We start from the raw sequence: 19,285 nt of genomic DNA, 5'->3' as shown, positions 1-19,285 counted from the left end.
ATAACCTACTATCAAGTCTATGGAACAGCTGTATTTGAATATCTTAATTCAGTCACTGTGAAGTTATTAATTCAATGTTAGTTTCCTTCACACTGAAGACAATAGCCAATAAATGTTTTTGGCTGACTGGGGGTTTTCAAAGTATGATCGATGCAGTCTTGTCTTTAAATTGCCTTTTGTTCAAAATCTTGCTTGGGCCATGACAGTTTTAAAATCTTATTTTATTTTTTGATATGAACAGAGGTGGTCAACCCGAGTTGGGAGTATCCTCAAAACCAAAGTTATTTCTTTGAAACAATGTGTAAAGTATAGACAGATATGAAATTTTCTCAAAGCCCAAGAGCTGTTGATTATGCTTACTGGCATAGTGGTTAAGACACTGGACTCACATTCAAAAGAAGAAGACAAAATCCTCATCCACATTTAGGGGTTTCTTCAGTTCAATACATCAGCAAGGGTGAATTCTGAAATGGATTCATTGCTGCGGAAGTTTGTCATTTTCCTTCCCTATTCTCATTACATCATTATTGACAAGAAGTTAAGCCAAAATTGTACATAAACACACTGAGTTATGGTCAGCATGAAGGGAATCTTTTTCCATCTTACTTCAACAACAACAACAACAACAACATCTAAATAGCTTTGCCAGATGAAAAGAGCTGTTTCAGCTCTCTTTCTACAGAGAAATTGTGTGGTCAGCTCTAAACTGGTAAAGTAGCAAATTGGGAGCTGTCCAATATAAAAATCATTTTGCAAATTTTTCTAGTACCGATTACTGTGATAATGTTGGGTTACTAACACATGCACTGTTACATAATTGATAAGTTATAAATTGCATTATATATTTTTTTACTGAGTACTTATTGTGATTTGACACCAAAACAAAACACAGCTCACTACACAACTCACGATGGAAGGTCCTCTCCGTAGAAAGTTGTACAGCTCTTCAACATATCTGCTAGCAGTAATAGTAATAATGTTAAGAATAAAATATGAATCTTCACGAAAGATAACTTCATTATTTGTATTGTAAACCTCAAAATAATAACTGCATCTATTTGAGTAGATATAAACATAAAGAAAAAGAAAAGGATAAATGGCTACTCACCGTAAAGAACAGACATGATGAAAAGACTACTACGCATTTAGCTTTCGGCCACATCCTTCTCCAGAAAAGGGTGTACACACACACACACACACACACACACACACACACACACACACCTGCCATGTCCATTATCTTGGACCATACTCTGGTCTGAGGGCATTCGTGTGTGTGTGTGTGTGTGTGTGTGTGTGTGTGTACGCATGCACGCAATTCAATGTGTCGCCTGCACAGTGAGTAGCTATATATCCTTTTCTTTTTATTGTTGACATTCGAGCCTGGATTTTATATTGTTGGAGTAAATATATATAAGGTGTTAAAAAATGTTGAATATTTTGAGGGGTGATAGTATCTATCAATACAAGAAAAAATTTCAATAAATATGGCCTCTAGTATGTATACCTTAAGAGCTCTATGAAACAGATCTCTTCTGTTGAAAAAGTGCTCATAGTTCTTAAGGTATCCATTTTAGAGCCCATGTTTACTGATTACTACCATCTCTCAAAATGTTACTCTTTCAACGCCCTGTAGAACTGAAAATTTACGTGGGGTCCATGTGTGTAAAATATTTTGTAAAGTAGATGTGTATTGACTCTCTGCTTGATGTAAATTGCACAGAATTTGATCTAGTTTTAACTTACTTGTAATACAGTTACCCATATATAGTTCAGATTTTAATTTACCTGATTCATGAATAGAATCACCAGTACACTCAATGTTTTCAGTGTCTTGTAAAATTGAGAGTTGTTTAAAGTACAAAAATATTGCGTGCTTTCAGGATATCAATGTATATTGTGCTGCTGTTATAAATGATGCCATTGGAACACTAATGTCTTGTGCCATCATATCTCCCAATACTCGAATAGGTCTCATTATCGGTAAGTTGAGTTTATTATGGAAGATGGCATTCAGTGTTATTTACCAGCAAGTACTTCATGAACATTTCTGTTACTAGCGTTAAGCTCAAAAAATTCTTAAATTAATTTCACAATCTTTGTGAATATTTTTTATTGTTAATGAAGTACTTGCTTTAAAAGAATGTATAAATTTTTTGACAGGTGTTCCTGTGGGCAGCTACTGTTGTTGCAGTTTTAAAATTATTAATCTCTTTTGTAGCTAATCAACTTTATATATCATTTTAGGATGTGCAGATTGATGTTTGTGGTATACTCAACGACACAACGGGAACGTTAATGTCATGTGCATGGAAAAACCACAACTGCAGGATAGGGCTCATCGTTGGTATGTTCAGATTCTTATCAGTGTGCCACCTGCTTGGCAATGCTTCACTTGAGCTTCAGAACTACTTCCCTGTTTTGAAACTTTGATTGATGCTGGTGATGGAACTGATGCATGTTCTGTAGCTGCTTGTTTGTATATTTTCATCCAGTAAACCCTTCTCCTTTCTTTTCTTCAAGAAATAATTGTATTTCTCTTCAAGGCATAATTTTTTACAATGCAAGTATAAGCTTTAGTTTTTATGCCTCTTCAGTGTGTGCTTTTGCAACATTTATCTCCCCTTTCCCATCTGCACTACACCTCCATAAGAAAACTTTTGCAGATGACTACAGATACTGCATTATCAATATCAAATATTGTTTTTATTTATTTATTTATTTTGTTATCTTTTAAAGAAAATACATGTTGCCATTGCTATCACTACCACATTAAAACATATGTAGGTGTTACAAAAATAAGCAGATGTAGATACCTTCTATTCTGTTGACAAATCATACCATTACCACCTTAGTTGTACAGGAAAACAATACTTCAGAGGTGAATTGGGCGCCACCTATATGCGAGGAGACAGCAATAAACAGCAGAGAACCTAAACTCTGCTGTTTATTTGTACTTCAGAATGCTCCAGTGGACTGTCATCAACTTGTGATGTATGGTCCACCAGGGTAACAAAGTAAAAATATTGCTGCAAAAACATGCAGAGGCCATTTGTGAAGCAGACAAATCATCAAAACAATATCTTGCACTTTGTAATTAATTTTTTTTTCAAATCTCTTTTTTTCCAGATCAATTCTTAAAAATAGTTAATCATTTTTTATACTTGAATTCCCCACCACTTCCTGCAAAAAAAAAAAAAAAAAAAAACACACACACACACACACACACACACACACACACACACACACACACACACACAGTGACTCAAGAGTTCTCTGTTAGTTCTAAACTTAATTGCTTCACAATTCACAACAGTCACTCCATTTTGCAATCAGTATCAGTGGAAATTCGTTGAGGTTGTGAACACCAACTGATGTTACTGCCCCCATGTGTATACGTAGCACACTTATGCCTGCTTGTTTTGAAACAGTAATTTTTCTGTTTTTCTAATATTCATACTTGATATTTTATTAGCTTTTTCTGATGTGCTACTGACTATGGTAGCATGTGCAGCTTTTGTACAAAATTTTCTCTATGCTAATGAGACTGTATTTTAGTGACATGCATCTTGTATTGCTTTTGTGTGTGCTTTGAGTGTTCTTAATGTACATGAAGATTATTAAATCTGTTTTCAAGTTTGTATCTACAGTAGTTTTATAGAATTTTATTTTTATGTATAAAAAAGAGAGATTTGATATTTGCTATTGATCAATGTGTCTGATATGTTTTACATAAAAATAATCAAATTTTGTTAAATTGACGAAAATGCATCTGAATGAATAAATGCTTCCTTGCTCTAATGTGCAATAATGGATTGCCATAAAGCAAGTTAAGTAATTAAAGGGACACATCTGTAATGGGAGTGAAACAAGTACAGGTCAGCATATTTTTCATGGTAACTGCTAATTTGACACTTCGGTCATCCTCATTATGTTCCGAGGAAAAATAACTTAGTGTTGCAAAAGTAAATTGTACCATTACACTGAGAATATAGCGGACTGAGAAAATGTTAGCAAGCCAATATGTAATTCATAACTCCATAGTGACCACTATGTGGGGAATGATTATTGTGGTGGATTATTATTAATATTAATCAGTAACATTATAGTAAAACCACGTGCATCACTCACTCACTTTATTTCAGGTTAATGTTTAAATTTGGCAACAAGATAGCACGACTCGTTGCCCGTTTTCCACAGTATGTCCGGTCTTTTCCTCCACATCAGTCACAGGCAGTACTTTCACATTAGTCCGAATGAAAGATGTGGCCGTCCCTCTCAGGTCAAACAGAGTTTTGACCATTGAAGACAGAGACAATCAAAGCCTGCAACTGTCATCGTTTGGTTTTAAATTGGATCAGGTGGATATTCAAACCAATGTTCTTTCCACTTCCCAGTTACGTTGAAAATGCAGTTGCTTGAAGACAGACCCAAGATAGCACTTGTGACTTCAGAAGTATAACTGAAAGATTCTGGAAAAGTGCTATTTAGATCTGCATTTTGACCTGAATATATGCCTTTCGCTGGCAGATGCTCTACTGATTGAACTGTACTCACTCTGGAACTGCCCTTGCAGCTTTACTTCTGCCAGTACCTCTGTCTAGATTGAGTTCTTATGGGGCTCTGTCTTCTTAGGAATGTATTTCTTCTTGGATCTGGAGGAGCAGTATTGGACAGAACAGGTAGGCAATGAATGGGACTGCATTGTACAATGCCAGTAATGCTCCTCATTGTCTTATTCAGGTGTACACTTATCTCGGCTATTGTGTGCTTTTCTTTCATGGTTTCACAGTATTCAGCAGCTGAGTACCCAAGTGAAATTGCAGCATTGCATATAGTATCTCCAATTGCTCCCAACCGAGCGGGGTGGCGCAGTGGTTAGACACTGGACTCGCATTTGGGAGGACGACGGTTCAATCCCGCGTCCGACCATCCTGATTTAGGTTTTCCGTGATTTCCCTAAATCACTCCAGGCAAATGCCGGGATGGTTCCTCTGAAAGGGCACGGCCGACTTCCTTCCCAATCCTTCCCTAATCCGATGAGACCGATGACCACGCTGTCTGGTCTCCTTCCCCAAACAAACCAACCAAACCAATTGCTCCCAAAGTGTTTCCAGATATTCTGTGAAGTAGATCTACTCTAGAGACAAGCTTCTTTAAGAGGTTTATGCAGTGCTGCTTAAATGGCAACTGACCGATCAAGGCTGAACCAATCGAGGCTGACAATTTAAATATTTAGGGAAGCAGTTCAGGAAACTTCTGCTCCATCAAACAGCATGTGAACTTTTTGTATGCTTCTTGGTTCATGTTAATAACACAATCAAAAGGTCACATTAGTTTTTTGGATTGCATGATTCAATATCACAGTATCACCGTAAGTGTTAATGACTGCACCATGATACAAAAATGTCAATCAGCAAAGCATTTTGTCTGTTCTTAATAACAATGTGAAAGAGTCTGAGTGTTCACAACCTATCTGGATTTTTGTGGTTGCCACCAAGTACCCCAAGTGAAATTCTTTGATTTCCAAACAAGTTTTATCATTTTTCCCTGACAAATTTTGAGATGTCAAGAGTAAGTAAAGTTGCCAAAAAAATGTAAGGCTCTGTATTTCTTAACACATGAGCAAAAACCTTAGGTACTAACATCAACATAATGAACTGCTTTTAGATGGAAGAAGCAAACCAAATGGTATACGTGTTTCATTAAGACCACTGATGTTATTTTCTTTCAATAAAATGAAACACATTTGGTGACAATAATATGCATTTCCTTGGACTCACAAGACAAATTTAAAATACCTTCACTGATTTCAGAAATAAAAAAGTAGGCCTCTTGAAAGAAATGTGCAAGCCGGGGAAGAAGTGTGTAAACAAACACTACAGGTGACCGCCAGTAAAATTTTGGTTCTACTATACAACGTATTTGCAGTGAGACAGTCGCAGTTCCTGAAATCCATAGCCTGTGGGTTCTGCCCTGCTGAGGAGCACTGCAGTTCTGGGTCAGTGGATAAGCACAAAAATCTGGCGCATTATGCCACACACAAACAGACCCGGTGTGCGGGCAGATCAGTGAGTCTAGATCTGACGGGCAGGGCCTGCACATTAGTGGAAAACGATGGGCTTCAGATCAGCAGGCCTGATCCATTAGACACACACACACACACACACACAAATGGCATGCTGTTATTGCCCGTTATGGAAATCCACTTGTTTGGCCAGCTAGTCATGTCACAGACTCAACGTTGATGAAATGAGATTGCACTGATCACTCCACGCAACACATAACTTGTGCGAATACTCTGAGAATCAATACTAATGAGGATAGGTAGCATCTCACCATAAAGATGATCACTGAGCCACAGACAGGCACATAAAAAAAGACACTCTCACTCTCACAACTAAATTTTTGGCCTTAGCCTTTGTCGGAAAAAGGCCAGCAAGAAGTGGTGGCAGCACTGACTTCAAGCTGTGGCGAGTGGTAGAAAGGGGAGAAGCAGTAAGAATGAGAGGTTAGGGAAGCAGCGCATGTACTCATCTGCACCCAGCCAGCGATGATGCGTGACATATTAGTAAACAAACCATATATTTAGACAAAAATAAGATTTTTCCAGTGTTTCCAGAACTTGTGGCAACCCTGACTTTATCTTCCATGCCAAAGATGTGTGATTGCACTTGAAGCTGTCCTCAACTTGACTGTTGCCTCGAACACCATACTTCTTAGGCATTGATTTAATTATCAGGTTAACTTGCATAGCTGTCCAGGGCCATTTCATTATCTCTGAACATAAATTTTTTGTGACTGGCTTACTTCTGCGTGATTACCTCAATATACAGTATTTGTGTAACTATATAATAATGTGATGCTAATATTGACATTTCTTTGTAAGAAATTAGCTAGTGTTTCAGTGCTGCTATATAGTGTTCATACTTTTTTCTGTGATTTTTAGGTACTGGAAGCAATGCATGTTATGTAGAGAAAGTGGAAAATGCAGAATTATTTGATGGTGACAAATCTAAGCCTTACGTTGTCATAAACACAGAATGGGGAGCATTTGGAGATAATGGAAGGCTTGATATTGTGCGTACTGAGTATGACCGAGAGATCGACCAGTACTCCATAAATAAAGGAAAGCAGTTGTAAGTAAATTAAAAATAATTTTTTCACAAAATTGAAAAATGGGGGGGGGGGGGGGGAGAGGGGAGGGGAGCAAAGGAACTATTAATCTCTGTAAGCAACACACATATATTTGCATTCTGGATAGAAAGACCTCTCCTTGCTTCTGGACTTGCCCATAGGTGCACAAGACTGCACCGGTGTTTCGAGGCAGTCCTTGTATTTACTGTACCGGTATTCTTCTTTTATTTAAGGGTTAGGCTGCAACAATGCCTACAATGGTGCTCATGTCTTTCTCAGTCTACTTGTCTTCAATTTCCTTCAGAGCATAATTTTACTGCTGCAGGCAAGCTTTGCAGATATCCACACCATCTTCTCCTCAATTTAACTGTTTTACGAACCATGTTTAGTTTTGTTGAATAACATGGATATTTGATTCTTTCTACAATATTTTAAGTCTAAAGTGTGCAAACTGAATCTTAACAATGGTACTAAGAACAGGTGCCAATTACCATTTTATGTCTATGTGTACTTGGACACATCTCCAGAGAGCTGGAACATTAATTAATTTTTATAAGTCCTAAGTTTAACACGGTGATGATGGAACAAGTTTTAGTTTATACCCCTTATATTTCCAGATTTCTTGATTAATTCTGTGGGTTATATTTGATGCAAGATTCTCTTTTGTCATAAAATTGTATATTGCTTATACACATTAAGATTACTCTAAATTTGTTTTTGGTACTGGTAGTTTACACAGGTGTACTGGTGTGGTGGTGAATTCTGTTGAACGACACTCAGAAATAATTTGCAATAAAGTTGCCTTCAGTCTGAAGTTGGTTTCAACATCACAGTCCTTCAGTTGATATGGTCCAATTTCAGATGGTATGCCCTCACCTTCCTCCAGTCTATGCCCTGATCTAGCCAGTACAAGAAGTGACCTCAAGAAATTTAAGTTATTAATGACATGTAGCTTGCAAATTTGAAAGTAGATGTTCTGGAAATTGTTCTCAACATTGTTTGATTTTCTGTTGAAAGCCATGCATCATAAATGGTGTTTTATGAAACTGCTTACTATTGCAGTATATGCTCATTAACACAATTACATAAAATTGTGCATGTAAACTATTTTATGACTGAAAGATCTGTTTATATTACAGGTTTGAGAAAATGATCTCTGGAATGTACATGGGAGAGCTTGTAAGGCTGGCACTTGTAAAATTTACAAAGAGTAATCTCTTATTTGGAGGCAGAGGCTCCGACCTGCTCTTCAAGAGGGGAAATTTCTTCACAAAATACGTATCTGAAATAGAAAGGTATGTTGATGCTGTGTCTCTTTCACAAAGCTAACACAACACTGTAGGTGCCATATATGAAATATTAATGTTAGATGCATGGTTAAGGTAAGTTTGATTTTAAGTAAAATTATTTGTTCTTTAACTTGATGAAATTTTTCTTTTTTAGTGACAAGAGGGGAAGCTACACAAATTGCCGGCAAGTGCTGGAAGAACTTGGCCTTAACCATGCAACAGACCAAGACTGCAGTAATGTGAGGTTTATTTGTGAGTGTGTTTCACGGAGAGCAGCACATTTGGTATCTGCTGGTGTTGCAACACTCCTAAACAAAATGGACGAGGAAAATGTTACAGTGGGCATTGACGGCTCAGTCTATCGTTTCCACCCTCGTTTCCATGACCTTATGGTTGAAAAAATTTCTGAGCTTGTCAAACCAGGCATTAAGGTAAGAATTTTTTCTCTCTTTCATCTTAGCTTGCTGTTGATGAATTATATAAACTTTTGAAGTTTCACAAATTGAGCATCATACCTGGAAAGAATAATTGGGTACAAATTTAGTGTTGAGTACATTACAATTTCATAATGCTGGCTCATTATGGCATTTAAGTCCATCTATTATTGCAAATTGCCCCTACCATTACAGACAAAGGGTGATGTCTCCTTAGCAGTTGTTGGAGAACAGTGTTCACATCACAATCACGGCATCATGACATAAGTTTAGTATGATTTTCTTAAATCATTTGAGTGTGTACCAGTATTATTCCTTCTACAAGGCCTCTTTCCTTGAACCAGCCTGTTCAAATCTCCCCCCCCCCCCCCCCCCAAAAAAAAAAAAAAAAAAAAAGCCAAGCCTTGCTCCACATTCAGTGAATGATTAGCAGGCAAAAAAGGAAAAGTAGTACACCTGAAAAGATGACGTCTGTTTTAATCTGATGATGGCATATGCGAGATGCGAGCGGAGGGAGCTTCAATAGGGATGCTCACAGCCAGAAAGCTCAGTGCACTGCAAATGTGTGAAGCAACCATGCAATGGAGATGGAGATGCAGTTGTGCTGAGCTTGAAAGGGGTCAAATTGTGCCCTTGCAAGTGGTGTGATGGTCCATTCAGAGAAGTCACAAACGAGTCGGACATGCTGCGATGCTGTTATCAATGGTCACGTGAACATTCTCTCACTCATAGATGAGATTCTGGACATATTTTAACAAACGAGGCAATGAAGCACCATTTACAGTTTTGAGGCTCTAATAAGTATAAATTTCAGAGGACTGACTGTCGAAAAAATATATATGTAGACTTCCTTTGATGAAGTGACCAGTACAAGCTATACCTTTTGGAATTTCTGCAGATAATTATCTTAACTGGTACATTTAAGAATAATTTTGAGGTAATCAAAATGCGCACGAGATTTTCTATTGTACGTGCAAAAGAAGGGCTGTTCGCAAAAAGTAATTGGCTACAGAGAATGTTGAAGCTTCTTATCACTCAGGCAGAGCTCCATATTCAGATTGCATATCCATTTCTTTGATATTTGACACCTCTACTTTGCTGGAAAAATTGCATGTGAAAGCACTTAAAACTTGCTTTGTTTCTATATTTTGCCTTTTGGTAGTGAGAAGTTGAGTACAAGCCATATACAGTTCAGTTAGTTCAAAAGTTGTTTGCTTGACTTCACATAATCATCAAAAATTAACAAACTGTTGTGTGTCAAGTAGCTAACATTACAGCAATCTTTTATGGGACAGATACATCATTTAACAAGGAAATGACGATTGTATTTTGACTTGGAGAAGCATGCATGCAGAATATTGAAGGTGTTTTGCTGAGTGTGAGTTGCAACAGAATTTTTCTGTGGATGTTAACATCTGTATTTACACCATTGGTTACTTTTTGCTGAGACCTCTTAGCCCATGATGTAGAATAATAGAAATTGCTATCTTCTTAGAATGTCAACTTGATAGTGAGATGCAAAGTGGCAACATATAAGCTCGTGGGCTGTCAATGAATTTTTGTGGTTACAATGCATTAATGGTTTCGGAAAAAAAGTATGGTAGCTCGATCAAAACTTTATTGATCAAAGCTTGATATCTGTAAAATATTGTCTGCAAATTCATGAGCACTTAATGGTCTAGTTGTGTATTACTGAGATAACTATTGATCATTGAGAAAATTGATCTATTTGTCAATTATTTTAGGACACAACATAACTTAAAACTTCTATAAATGAAATGTTGCATCATACTTTTTGCACACATATTGCTAATACCGCACATACCTGTATTAAGCAAGAATGATTAAGTTTTAATAATAATGTTGGAATAAATGTCCAGAAATAACTAATCATTCTTTTGTGTACTACTTTTGTTTTACAGTTTGATCTGATGCTGTCGCACGATGGTAGTGGCCGAGGAGCTGCACTAGTAGCAGCTGTAGCAACTAGGGAACGGTGAATTTAATGCTGGAGACCTTTAGGTGCAGTTGTATATATTAGACAATTTTGGGTTCCTATAGCATGTTGAAGCTGCAGAAGTACTGTCTGATGTTGAAATGTACGAGCTTCACCACGAGCTGGATGATCCGCAACATCTGTCAAGACTGACATTAAGCCCCTGGTGGTGCAGTGCAGCATTATATATTTATGTATATGTGTGTGCTGTGAATATGATGAGATTATGTGAAAATTTTAATTTATATGATCAATTGGTCAAAGTTATACTTGAAGGCCAGTTGCTTTTGAAATTTTTTTATAGGTTCCATAGGAACATTTCACAATGAATTATCTGGTTTTGTGAGTTTTTAATGTTTTGTAGTGAGTGAGTGAGTGAGTGTCGTAATACTTGTGTACTTAGTTCTGCACGTGTTAGACATGTAAAAGGCTGAAATTCAGTCATTTTTATAAACTTATAAGGGAAGAATTAAATACTTCCTGTGTAAATTGCTTTTAAACAAGTTTATTATGTAAATAATTAAATTAGATTTCATAGCTAAATAAAACACACGCACAAAGCTGTGTGCAAACATAAGATTGTTAACTTCATTTTGTATATAACTTTCTACTTATAACAAGTCATCTCCTCATTAACAGAGTACAGTGTATACAAGCTCCTTAACAAATATTTAAAGAAACAACCGTGCAGCATTCAATTTCTGAAAAAAATTGTTTCGATCCACAATTTCTTCTGTTCCTTGCAAATTATTGGTTTCAACTGGGGTATCAGCCTTTACAACTGTTGCCCTTGAAGCTAATTCCCTGGCAGCAGCCCTTAATCTGGACAGAAAATCTGGTAAACCTGCAACACGAAGTATATGGAGAATAATAGTGTTGTAACAGACACTGTAAATCAATACCTTTTTTTTAGTATTACTCACCAGTCATGGCTACCCATGCTGACAATGCAGATGGAATGGAAACACCTGGGTTGTCAAAATATGTCAACACAAATTCAATTCCAGGCTGGAAGGAAATAAATTCCATGTAATGCTTTGCACATATTTTCATAGGTTACAATAAATTAATACCGTATGATTGTTAGCTATTCTTTCTTTCATAACAAGTGAGACCATTGAAAGCTGCCTTCGATTTGGTATGGATGTAAGACGATCAAAATAATGTTTGATAACCCTGGCAATATCATTTCCAGAGTGAAAACTTGTGTAATATTAACTTACTTCCTCTTGCGAGGTGTCGCCATGTATTTTAAAATTCCCAATGAATGCAAACTGTTTGTACTACATAAATTGTCTAATACACTCAGTTACAACTACTGACCTTAGCAACAGAAATAACACTGCTCTGTGACTACTAATGCACATTAATTCCTACTGCATTCAAGGCCTTTTTCAGGTTTAGTATATAGTTACATTGAAAGGATAATTGAGTGATGCAGGCCCTATTCCCAATAGGATACTCCATCTGACGAAATGGTAATCCTCACACAGGTTGATCTGGTTAGAATAACTTAAATCAAATTAAGTGGTCACCAGCTGTCTTGAATTTGAACATTAAAATTGTTGGCTGTATTGGGAAGAAAATTTAGTAAATTTGATGCAGTTTCTTAACCATGAATGACATGTAATATTGTATAGATAGATCAAGTTATGACACGAACTCTGTTCATTGGATTGTCGTAAATAATACAGATTCACAACTGAGAGAACCAGTTTATGGAACTAGAGTAAGGATAATAAGGGATTTAATACTCTTAAGCTTGCTGCATACATGAAGTGAACAAGAAAAGTGCAAGTAAAGATAACCTGGAATACTACTACCATACACTGAGCTTATAATTCCTTTAAAGCACCCTGATTATATTTGCAATCCCTATGAATGAAGGTAGCTGAATAGGTCAGATCATAATGCATTCTCATAGTGCATGGAACTTACTTTTTCCATATTTCTGAATCAACAATAAAAACTCTTGTACTTGGGCAGCAAGAATGTATAATACTCTACTCCCTATCAAAAAGACTATTAAATTTGTATTGGATGGCATATTTACTGTAAAACCACTGCACACTTCCTTTGAGAATTAAAAGTACACAACAGAGGTGGTCAAAAAGCAACAGGCATATGCCCAATGATTACTAGTTTTTGTTGTATTGGCTTAGGAGTACAGACTTGTTTTTCCAGCAAAATTTCCTTCACCACTTATGATTATCAGCCATGTAGTTATGGCCCTCACCCAAGGTTGAATGACGTAATAAAAAAAGGCAAAGACCCAGAGAAATGGATTTTTAATAACTCTCAAAACATGTGTACCACTCTCTGCTCTCCCAGAATAATATCCACCCTCAATGTTATTTAGTGTGATAATCATCACTCTTCTATGCAGCATAAAAGTAAACAGAACATCTAACTGGTGCTGTATTTCTCTGCAATAATGGTCCAAAATTTTAAACATTTTAGGGTAGAGAAAAAACTCCAAGTGGCAACAAGGGTATAAATGAATTATCTGTGAACAACACTATCAAAGAGCTCCAGTTTTGATTTGTAAAATTTTACTAACAATTATTTCACTGTTATACGGAGGAAGTAAGTGACATTAAGTTGTGGATTAAAATGTAAGCAAAGTCATAACACCCTTTTAATGTGGATCCCTGCACATTTCCACCCAGTGAAGACGGTAAGACTTAGACTCTAGCACATAGTCTTTGGAAGCACAGTTCTTACTTCAGGTGAATGTCACAGTAAGATGACAAACATCAAGCACTACACAAGGGGAAAAAAGTTATAGTATTTGAGGCTGATCATGAAGAAAGAAATGTAATTTGGTTATAATTTAATTAAAATAGTGAGTTGTGTAATGGGGGGAGGGATTACAGAGATTACAGATCAGGTAAGTCTAATATCAAGAGCTGCATACATTTCAAAACAAGGCACCACTTTTCCTTCAGTGCTACCTACACTTGTTTCCTTCTTCCCATGGCAGTTCTGTCAATATGAGCACAAGAATGGTGGCTATGCAGTTGCTTTCCTCTCACCAACCATCTTGCTAAAGGTGTGAGGTAACACTGAAAGGGTGAAAATGTCTGATTGTTGGGATCAGATGGCCTCTTTCAAAGCTGTCTTTTGAGAGACTGTAGATGACAAGAGGAAATGCAACAGAAAATTTACAAACACGTTCCCCAAGAGAAAGACTGATGTCTGGAAAATGTTAGTCACTATAGTCCATGCTTCAGACATAAAATACATGTGTGTTCAAACAAAATGGTTGAATACTTGTCTATTCCACTTCCATCATGAGAAAACACTCAGCAACATCACCATTGTGTCCCTATGACCATAAAGTGCACTATCCTCATATTCTTTTGGTCATGACAACTTATGTTTATGGACTAAGAGTGGGTTGTACAGCTTACCACTCGCTTCCAGAACTTTTTGAAGATGGCTATAAATTTATTTTATTTTAATAACCGAATACTGTTTAGAGACTACACTGGACTCGTTAACACAACTATTTGCAGCTACATTCCTAGGGCGTATTTAAATTGAATAGAAAAACCTCATTTCTGATCTCTAGTTGGCATCGGCTTAGCTGTTTGTGGGCTCCACATGCTTGCTGTGTTGCCCATTCTGCACAAGCAGCAGTGACTTTCTAGACCATAGGCTCAAAGTGGTGGGCAGGGACTAGGCAAAGCAGGACCCACAGGGCCATCACTGTCAAAGTGCCTTCCTCTAAAGTTCACGAACAAGTGGTAATCAGAAGCTGTGTGACTGAAATGCTCCCAACCGAATTGTTGAATAAGGTTTTGAGTGATACTAGCAGAACGGGGATGTACATTGTCATGAAACAACACAATGCCTTGACTGAGCAGTCCATGCCCAAGTTTTCTCACTGTTTCACCACAACCATACTGACAGTTTCACCTGTGGGAAGGCACACAAGAAAGAGAATGCCCTGTCTGTCCCACAACACAGTGCACATGATTTTTTTGTGTGTGCTGACAATGCTGTTTCTAATTCTTGTTTTTGGGAGGGTCTGGAGTGCCTTAACTCCGACTGTTGTATTGATTCTGGAGGGACATGACAAACTCAAGTTTCATCACTAGTCACAATCCTGTTTAAGAATCGTCTCCTTCATCACTGTAAAGTTGGGAACACAATTTGTCACAAATTGATTAAAATTTTACGATCTGATGTAAAACAGTTTTTGAAATTCATGAAACTCATCGCAAGGAATTATTGTGAATTGTCTGTTTTCAAGAATTTTCCTGTTAAATTTCTCAGCCAAACCATCATTGACAACATAAGGCTTCCCACTTTCTCAATCATTACATTTTCACCATAAATCTCTATAAGTTGAGGACACATGTCCGCTAGCTTAATGTTCTATACATTCAAAAACCATATTACAGAATGCCTTTCACAGTTGGCAGGCTCAGAGATTGTGTTAAACATTCTGAAAGATCACTAACAAATGAAAATGCAACACAATCAGTAACAGCAACACTGGAAAGACAATGAACCAGAGAGATGAGTAGGAATGTGCAGAACTGCGATGCCACCATTGTGGTGTCGGTAGAAGAAAACTGTACTTTCAAGACACTACCCAGAACAAATAAAAGAAATACGCTAAGTGTGTGGAAAATGTAGACTATGCACGTGACAGGGTTATTTGTGTATGGCTGAAAGGAGTAAAAAAATATTGATTATCCAGGTGTATGTGCCAACTTCAGAACATGATGACCAACACACAGAGGAAACACATATCATCATAGAGAAAATAATGGAGGCTGCAAAAATATTAATGGCTGACTTGAATGCAATTGTGGTAGAGGAGGTACCTTACTGACTTCTGCAGGGAAAGACCACTGTTAGTGACCAGTTACAAACTGAAGTGAAAACGGATTTTGGAAATTATAATCTTAACTGTAGGTTACATGCATTGCATTCAAGAGTCACAGGGGGAGGAACGGGTGGTGGCAGCAGCAGCTGCAAATTGAAATGTAGACTTCATTTTAATCAGTGCCTACCATTTGTTCAAAGATTCACCTGCAAGGTGTGAAGATTGTGTGTTGGAAACTTCAGTTAAAATTTTGTGCAGTTAAACAATGATCCAGCAGTAGCAAAGAGCCATAGAAATTTGGGATGAAGTGAATAAGTATGAGTATGTGTCCAATGTTGAGAAGGGACAGGTAACTAAACAAGGTTTTAAATCATTCACTGTCATACAAAAGGTAGCAAATATGTTCATCCTGATAAATGTGACAGCTTGATCCTGCAGTATAGACATTTTCTATAATCTGCTCCATACAGCATTTTTATCTCTTATCCCAGAATTCTAAATTCAATTTTTTAAAATATATGTTTAAGGAAGCATATACGAAAACATTGGATGTTGTGAAAATGCTGTTGATATCACATGGACACGCCTACATTGAAAGAGGATTCTCAGTAAAGAAAACCTAAGGGAGTCGTCTTATATTTCTTTGTATTATTCTCAAAGACCACATCAGCTCTTGTGGTGGTGTAGTAAAAGTGGAAATGTCAACAGAGCTTTTGTCTTCAGCAAGTCAGATATAAGTGCTATATCTTGACACTTGACAATAAAAAATGCCAAGGAAGTCTCTGGAAGAAGAAGAAGAAGAAGAAGAAGAAGAAAAAAAAAGTTCAGAAACTGATGTTGGAAAGTTAACAAAATCTGCTGATAAGTTGTCACAGAGCAGAGAAAACTAAGGCCATTGCACTTTGTTGTCAGTCAAACAATTTCTGAAGGACAGCTAAGGAAACAATGGAGAAAGTAAGTGAAACTGAAAAATGAATTGAAGGGGAAAAAAAGATTCTAAAGAATACGTAAAAATCATTTTTTGCTGAAAGTGTTGTATAATTATGTGATTATTCCATATAGTTTGCATCCAAACTGAATGTACTTTTTCATACTATTATCTAAAAATCAATAATGATGCATGGGGGATGCTTGTGCTAAAAACTTCCAGTTCACTGAAGAAATGTTTTAATAGTGAGGTAATGTATTCTTAAGTTAAAAATAATTATTTGAAACCTACTGTTTAAGAAACTGCAGCTGTTCAAGGTTTTTTATGTACATTCTCTATACATGTAAGCAGTGACTTCTAAAGAACTCCTTAACTTAAAAGAAAGTGTGTACAAACCATGAAAAAGTGCTGGCTGTCAATATCTTCACTGTTGTGCAAATATTTTGAGTGCGATACAGAAACGAAATGTAATAACTAGAGACTGGATTATATGCATTTGCTTATTTGGCTCCTTTTTCACGGGTTATTGCATATTTTAACTAAAAACTAGTGACAATGCATATTTTCGCTCTATATTTACAATATTTTAAAAATTTAGATGGGTGGCCTCTAGCTCGATCTAGTTTTGATGTCTCACAGATTGACCACAACCTAGAACTGCACTCAGTCGCTAACCAGGAGGCCACTGCCTAGCGAAATCATTACAGAAGAGGAACAGGAACAGACAGACAGAGTCAATGTTCCTGCGCCCGAGACCTGGTTAATCCCCTCCGCTGTCATACGGTATGCATTGGCAACAATTAAACTAAACTACGCAAGCTTTTGTCACACGTTCATTGTTTCAGTTCACACATCTGAATGCGTTTACAATGTGTAGTGTGAAATGTGATGAGCACCATGCCCCCCAAAAAAAGAAATGTTTTGTGGATAGCTGTCCACCCTGGAACATTGACATATGACGGAATTGTCCAGTTTGCGAGAAAAACGTTTCATGCAAAAAAAAAAAAAAAAAAAAAAAAAAAAAAAAAAAAAAAAAAAAAAGTTTCAAATAGACTAATATGTCAAGACAAGTCTTCATATCACAAGAATGCAGAAGAAAGGACCACAACACCAACTTATGACAACAGCATGTTGCAGTAGCAAGGATTTGTCCAAAGGTTACCAAAAAAGTTGGTTTAACATGGATCTATGTGAAGCATTCATTACAAGGAATAATTTCTCTTCACATACTTACAATCCCATACTCAAAGACTTCCTGTGCAAATAATGTTTAAATCAAAATATACCAGATGAATCAACATTGTGAGACAATTTACATAAATGTTCCGGAAGAAATACGCAATGAACTCAAGGACAGCATTATCTGGATTTCAGTTAATGAAACTACAGACATTTGGGGCCATTATGATGCAAATGTAATTGTTGGTGCTTTAAAAGAAGAGCTCCTTCTTCCTATTTAGCAGCTTGCAAAGAACTTGAAAAAGTAAATCATTCTACGATTGCCAGATTTGTGAATCAGGGTATTAGAAAAATATTTTCAGAATCTTCTGCAGATGAAAGGGTGTTTGTGTTTATTTCAGATATTGCTCTCTATACAATCAAAGCAGGAAACGCCCTCCGAGTATTTTATCCCAATTTGATTCAAGTGACATGCTTTGCTCATGGGGTACATCGCCTTGCTGAAGAAGTACGTTCCATGTTTGTGAATGTAAATAAACTGATTTCATCCACAAAGAAGGTGTTTCTAAATGCTCCAGCTCACATCAATACATACAAAGAACAATTACCAAATGAACCTCTGGAACCATTAACTCACTGGGGCACATGGGTTGAAGCTGTGTTGCTTTACAAGGCCATTAGAGGTGTAGTAAATGACTTCGATAGTGCAGAAGCTTTGGCAGTTTGCCAGTGCAAGGAGGCTTTTAATGATTCCAGTATTAAAAAATAAATTGCTGTGATTAGCACTCATTTTTCTAATACACCTGCAAGTATTAAAAAAGTTGAAACTCAAGGTTTGGCACCGAATGAATCTATTCTTGTGAACTCCTCGTTGCCACAGGTATTCCCAAGAAAACTTTAAAATGTTTCTTTAACAATAAACCAGGCTTTGAAACCTCGTGCCAACATAGCACCCAAATTCAAATACTGCCCAGTTACCTTGGTTGATGTAGAATGGTCCTTTTCTGCTTATATAAATGTTTTGAGTGATCCAAATCACAATATCACAATATTACTACAGAACATTTGGAACAGTACTTGGTCATTTATGTTTACAATAGTAGAAAAAATGTAAAATAAATTGTAAATGATGCTTTGCTCCAACAGTATTAATTAAAAGCTAATGCTGTTCACAAAAGTTCATGATTGTATGTTGTTTTTTAAATAAAACATTACGGAGTTTTTGAGCATGTCCCTCTGAGTGTGATATATCTCGAAGTTGGTCTTGTGCATATCGACTGTTTCGCTGTGACTCACTTGCATCGCATCCACTTGTTACTGATAACAATAGCAAAGAAGGAACAATTCTTGAAACACGGTATGCATCCCCATTTTGCAAATTTTTAGAAAATATTCCCAGAAAGGCCCCCTTCCTTACCTCTACCAGGAAGTATTCAGAAAATGGTATCAGCATTCTAAATGTACCTATTTTTCACATGGCCT

General features: G+C 36.8%; 2 protein-coding genes across 7 annotated transcripts in view; one reads left to right on the top strand and one right to left on the bottom strand.

Annotated features, from left to right (window-relative positions):
- Positions 1-11,433, top strand: part of LOC126482270 (hexokinase type 2) — a 252,029-nt gene extending 240,596 nt beyond the window's left edge. For 4 of the 5 annotated variants that reach the window (XM_050106252.1, XM_050106254.1, XM_050106256.1 and 1 more), the window contains exons 5-9: positions 2,248-2,347; positions 6,950-7,139; positions 8,277-8,432; positions 8,581-8,857; positions 10,783-11,433. In XM_050106252.1, the coding sequence (XP_049962209.1) occupies positions 2,248-2,347; positions 6,950-7,139; positions 8,277-8,432; positions 8,581-8,857; positions 10,783-10,860 (801 nt within the window). In that variant the 3' untranslated portion in view covers positions 10,861-11,433. Of the gene's footprint in view, positions 1-1,883; positions 1,984-2,247; positions 2,348-6,949; positions 7,140-8,276; positions 8,433-8,580; positions 8,858-10,782 lie in introns of all 5 variants that reach the window. The other variant, XM_050106253.1, reaches the window with a different exon arrangement.
- LOC126482271 (stAR-related lipid transfer protein 7, mitochondrial) overlaps positions 11,373-19,285 on the bottom strand; it is a 113,368-nt gene continuing 105,455 nt past the window's right edge. The window contains exons 5-6 of one of the 2 annotated variants that reach the window (XM_050106258.1): positions 11,780-11,864; positions 11,373-11,700 (exon numbers count right to left, since the gene is read on the bottom strand). In XM_050106258.1, the coding sequence (XP_049962215.1) occupies positions 11,528-11,700; positions 11,780-11,864 (258 nt within the window). In that variant the 3' untranslated portion in view covers positions 11,373-11,527. The remainder of the gene's footprint in view (positions 11,701-11,779; positions 11,865-19,285) is intronic. The other variant, XM_050106257.1, reaches the window with a different exon arrangement.

The sequence above is a fragment of the Schistocerca serialis genome, chromosome 5 (assembly GCF_023864345.2).
Source record: "Schistocerca serialis cubense isolate TAMUIC-IGC-003099 chromosome 5, iqSchSeri2.2, whole genome shotgun sequence".
In the NCBI taxonomy this organism is placed as follows: Eukaryota; Metazoa; Arthropoda; class Insecta; order Orthoptera; family Acrididae; genus Schistocerca; species Schistocerca serialis.
Note: the sequence above shows the minus strand (reverse complement) of the source record. Positions and strands in the feature narration are given on the sequence as shown.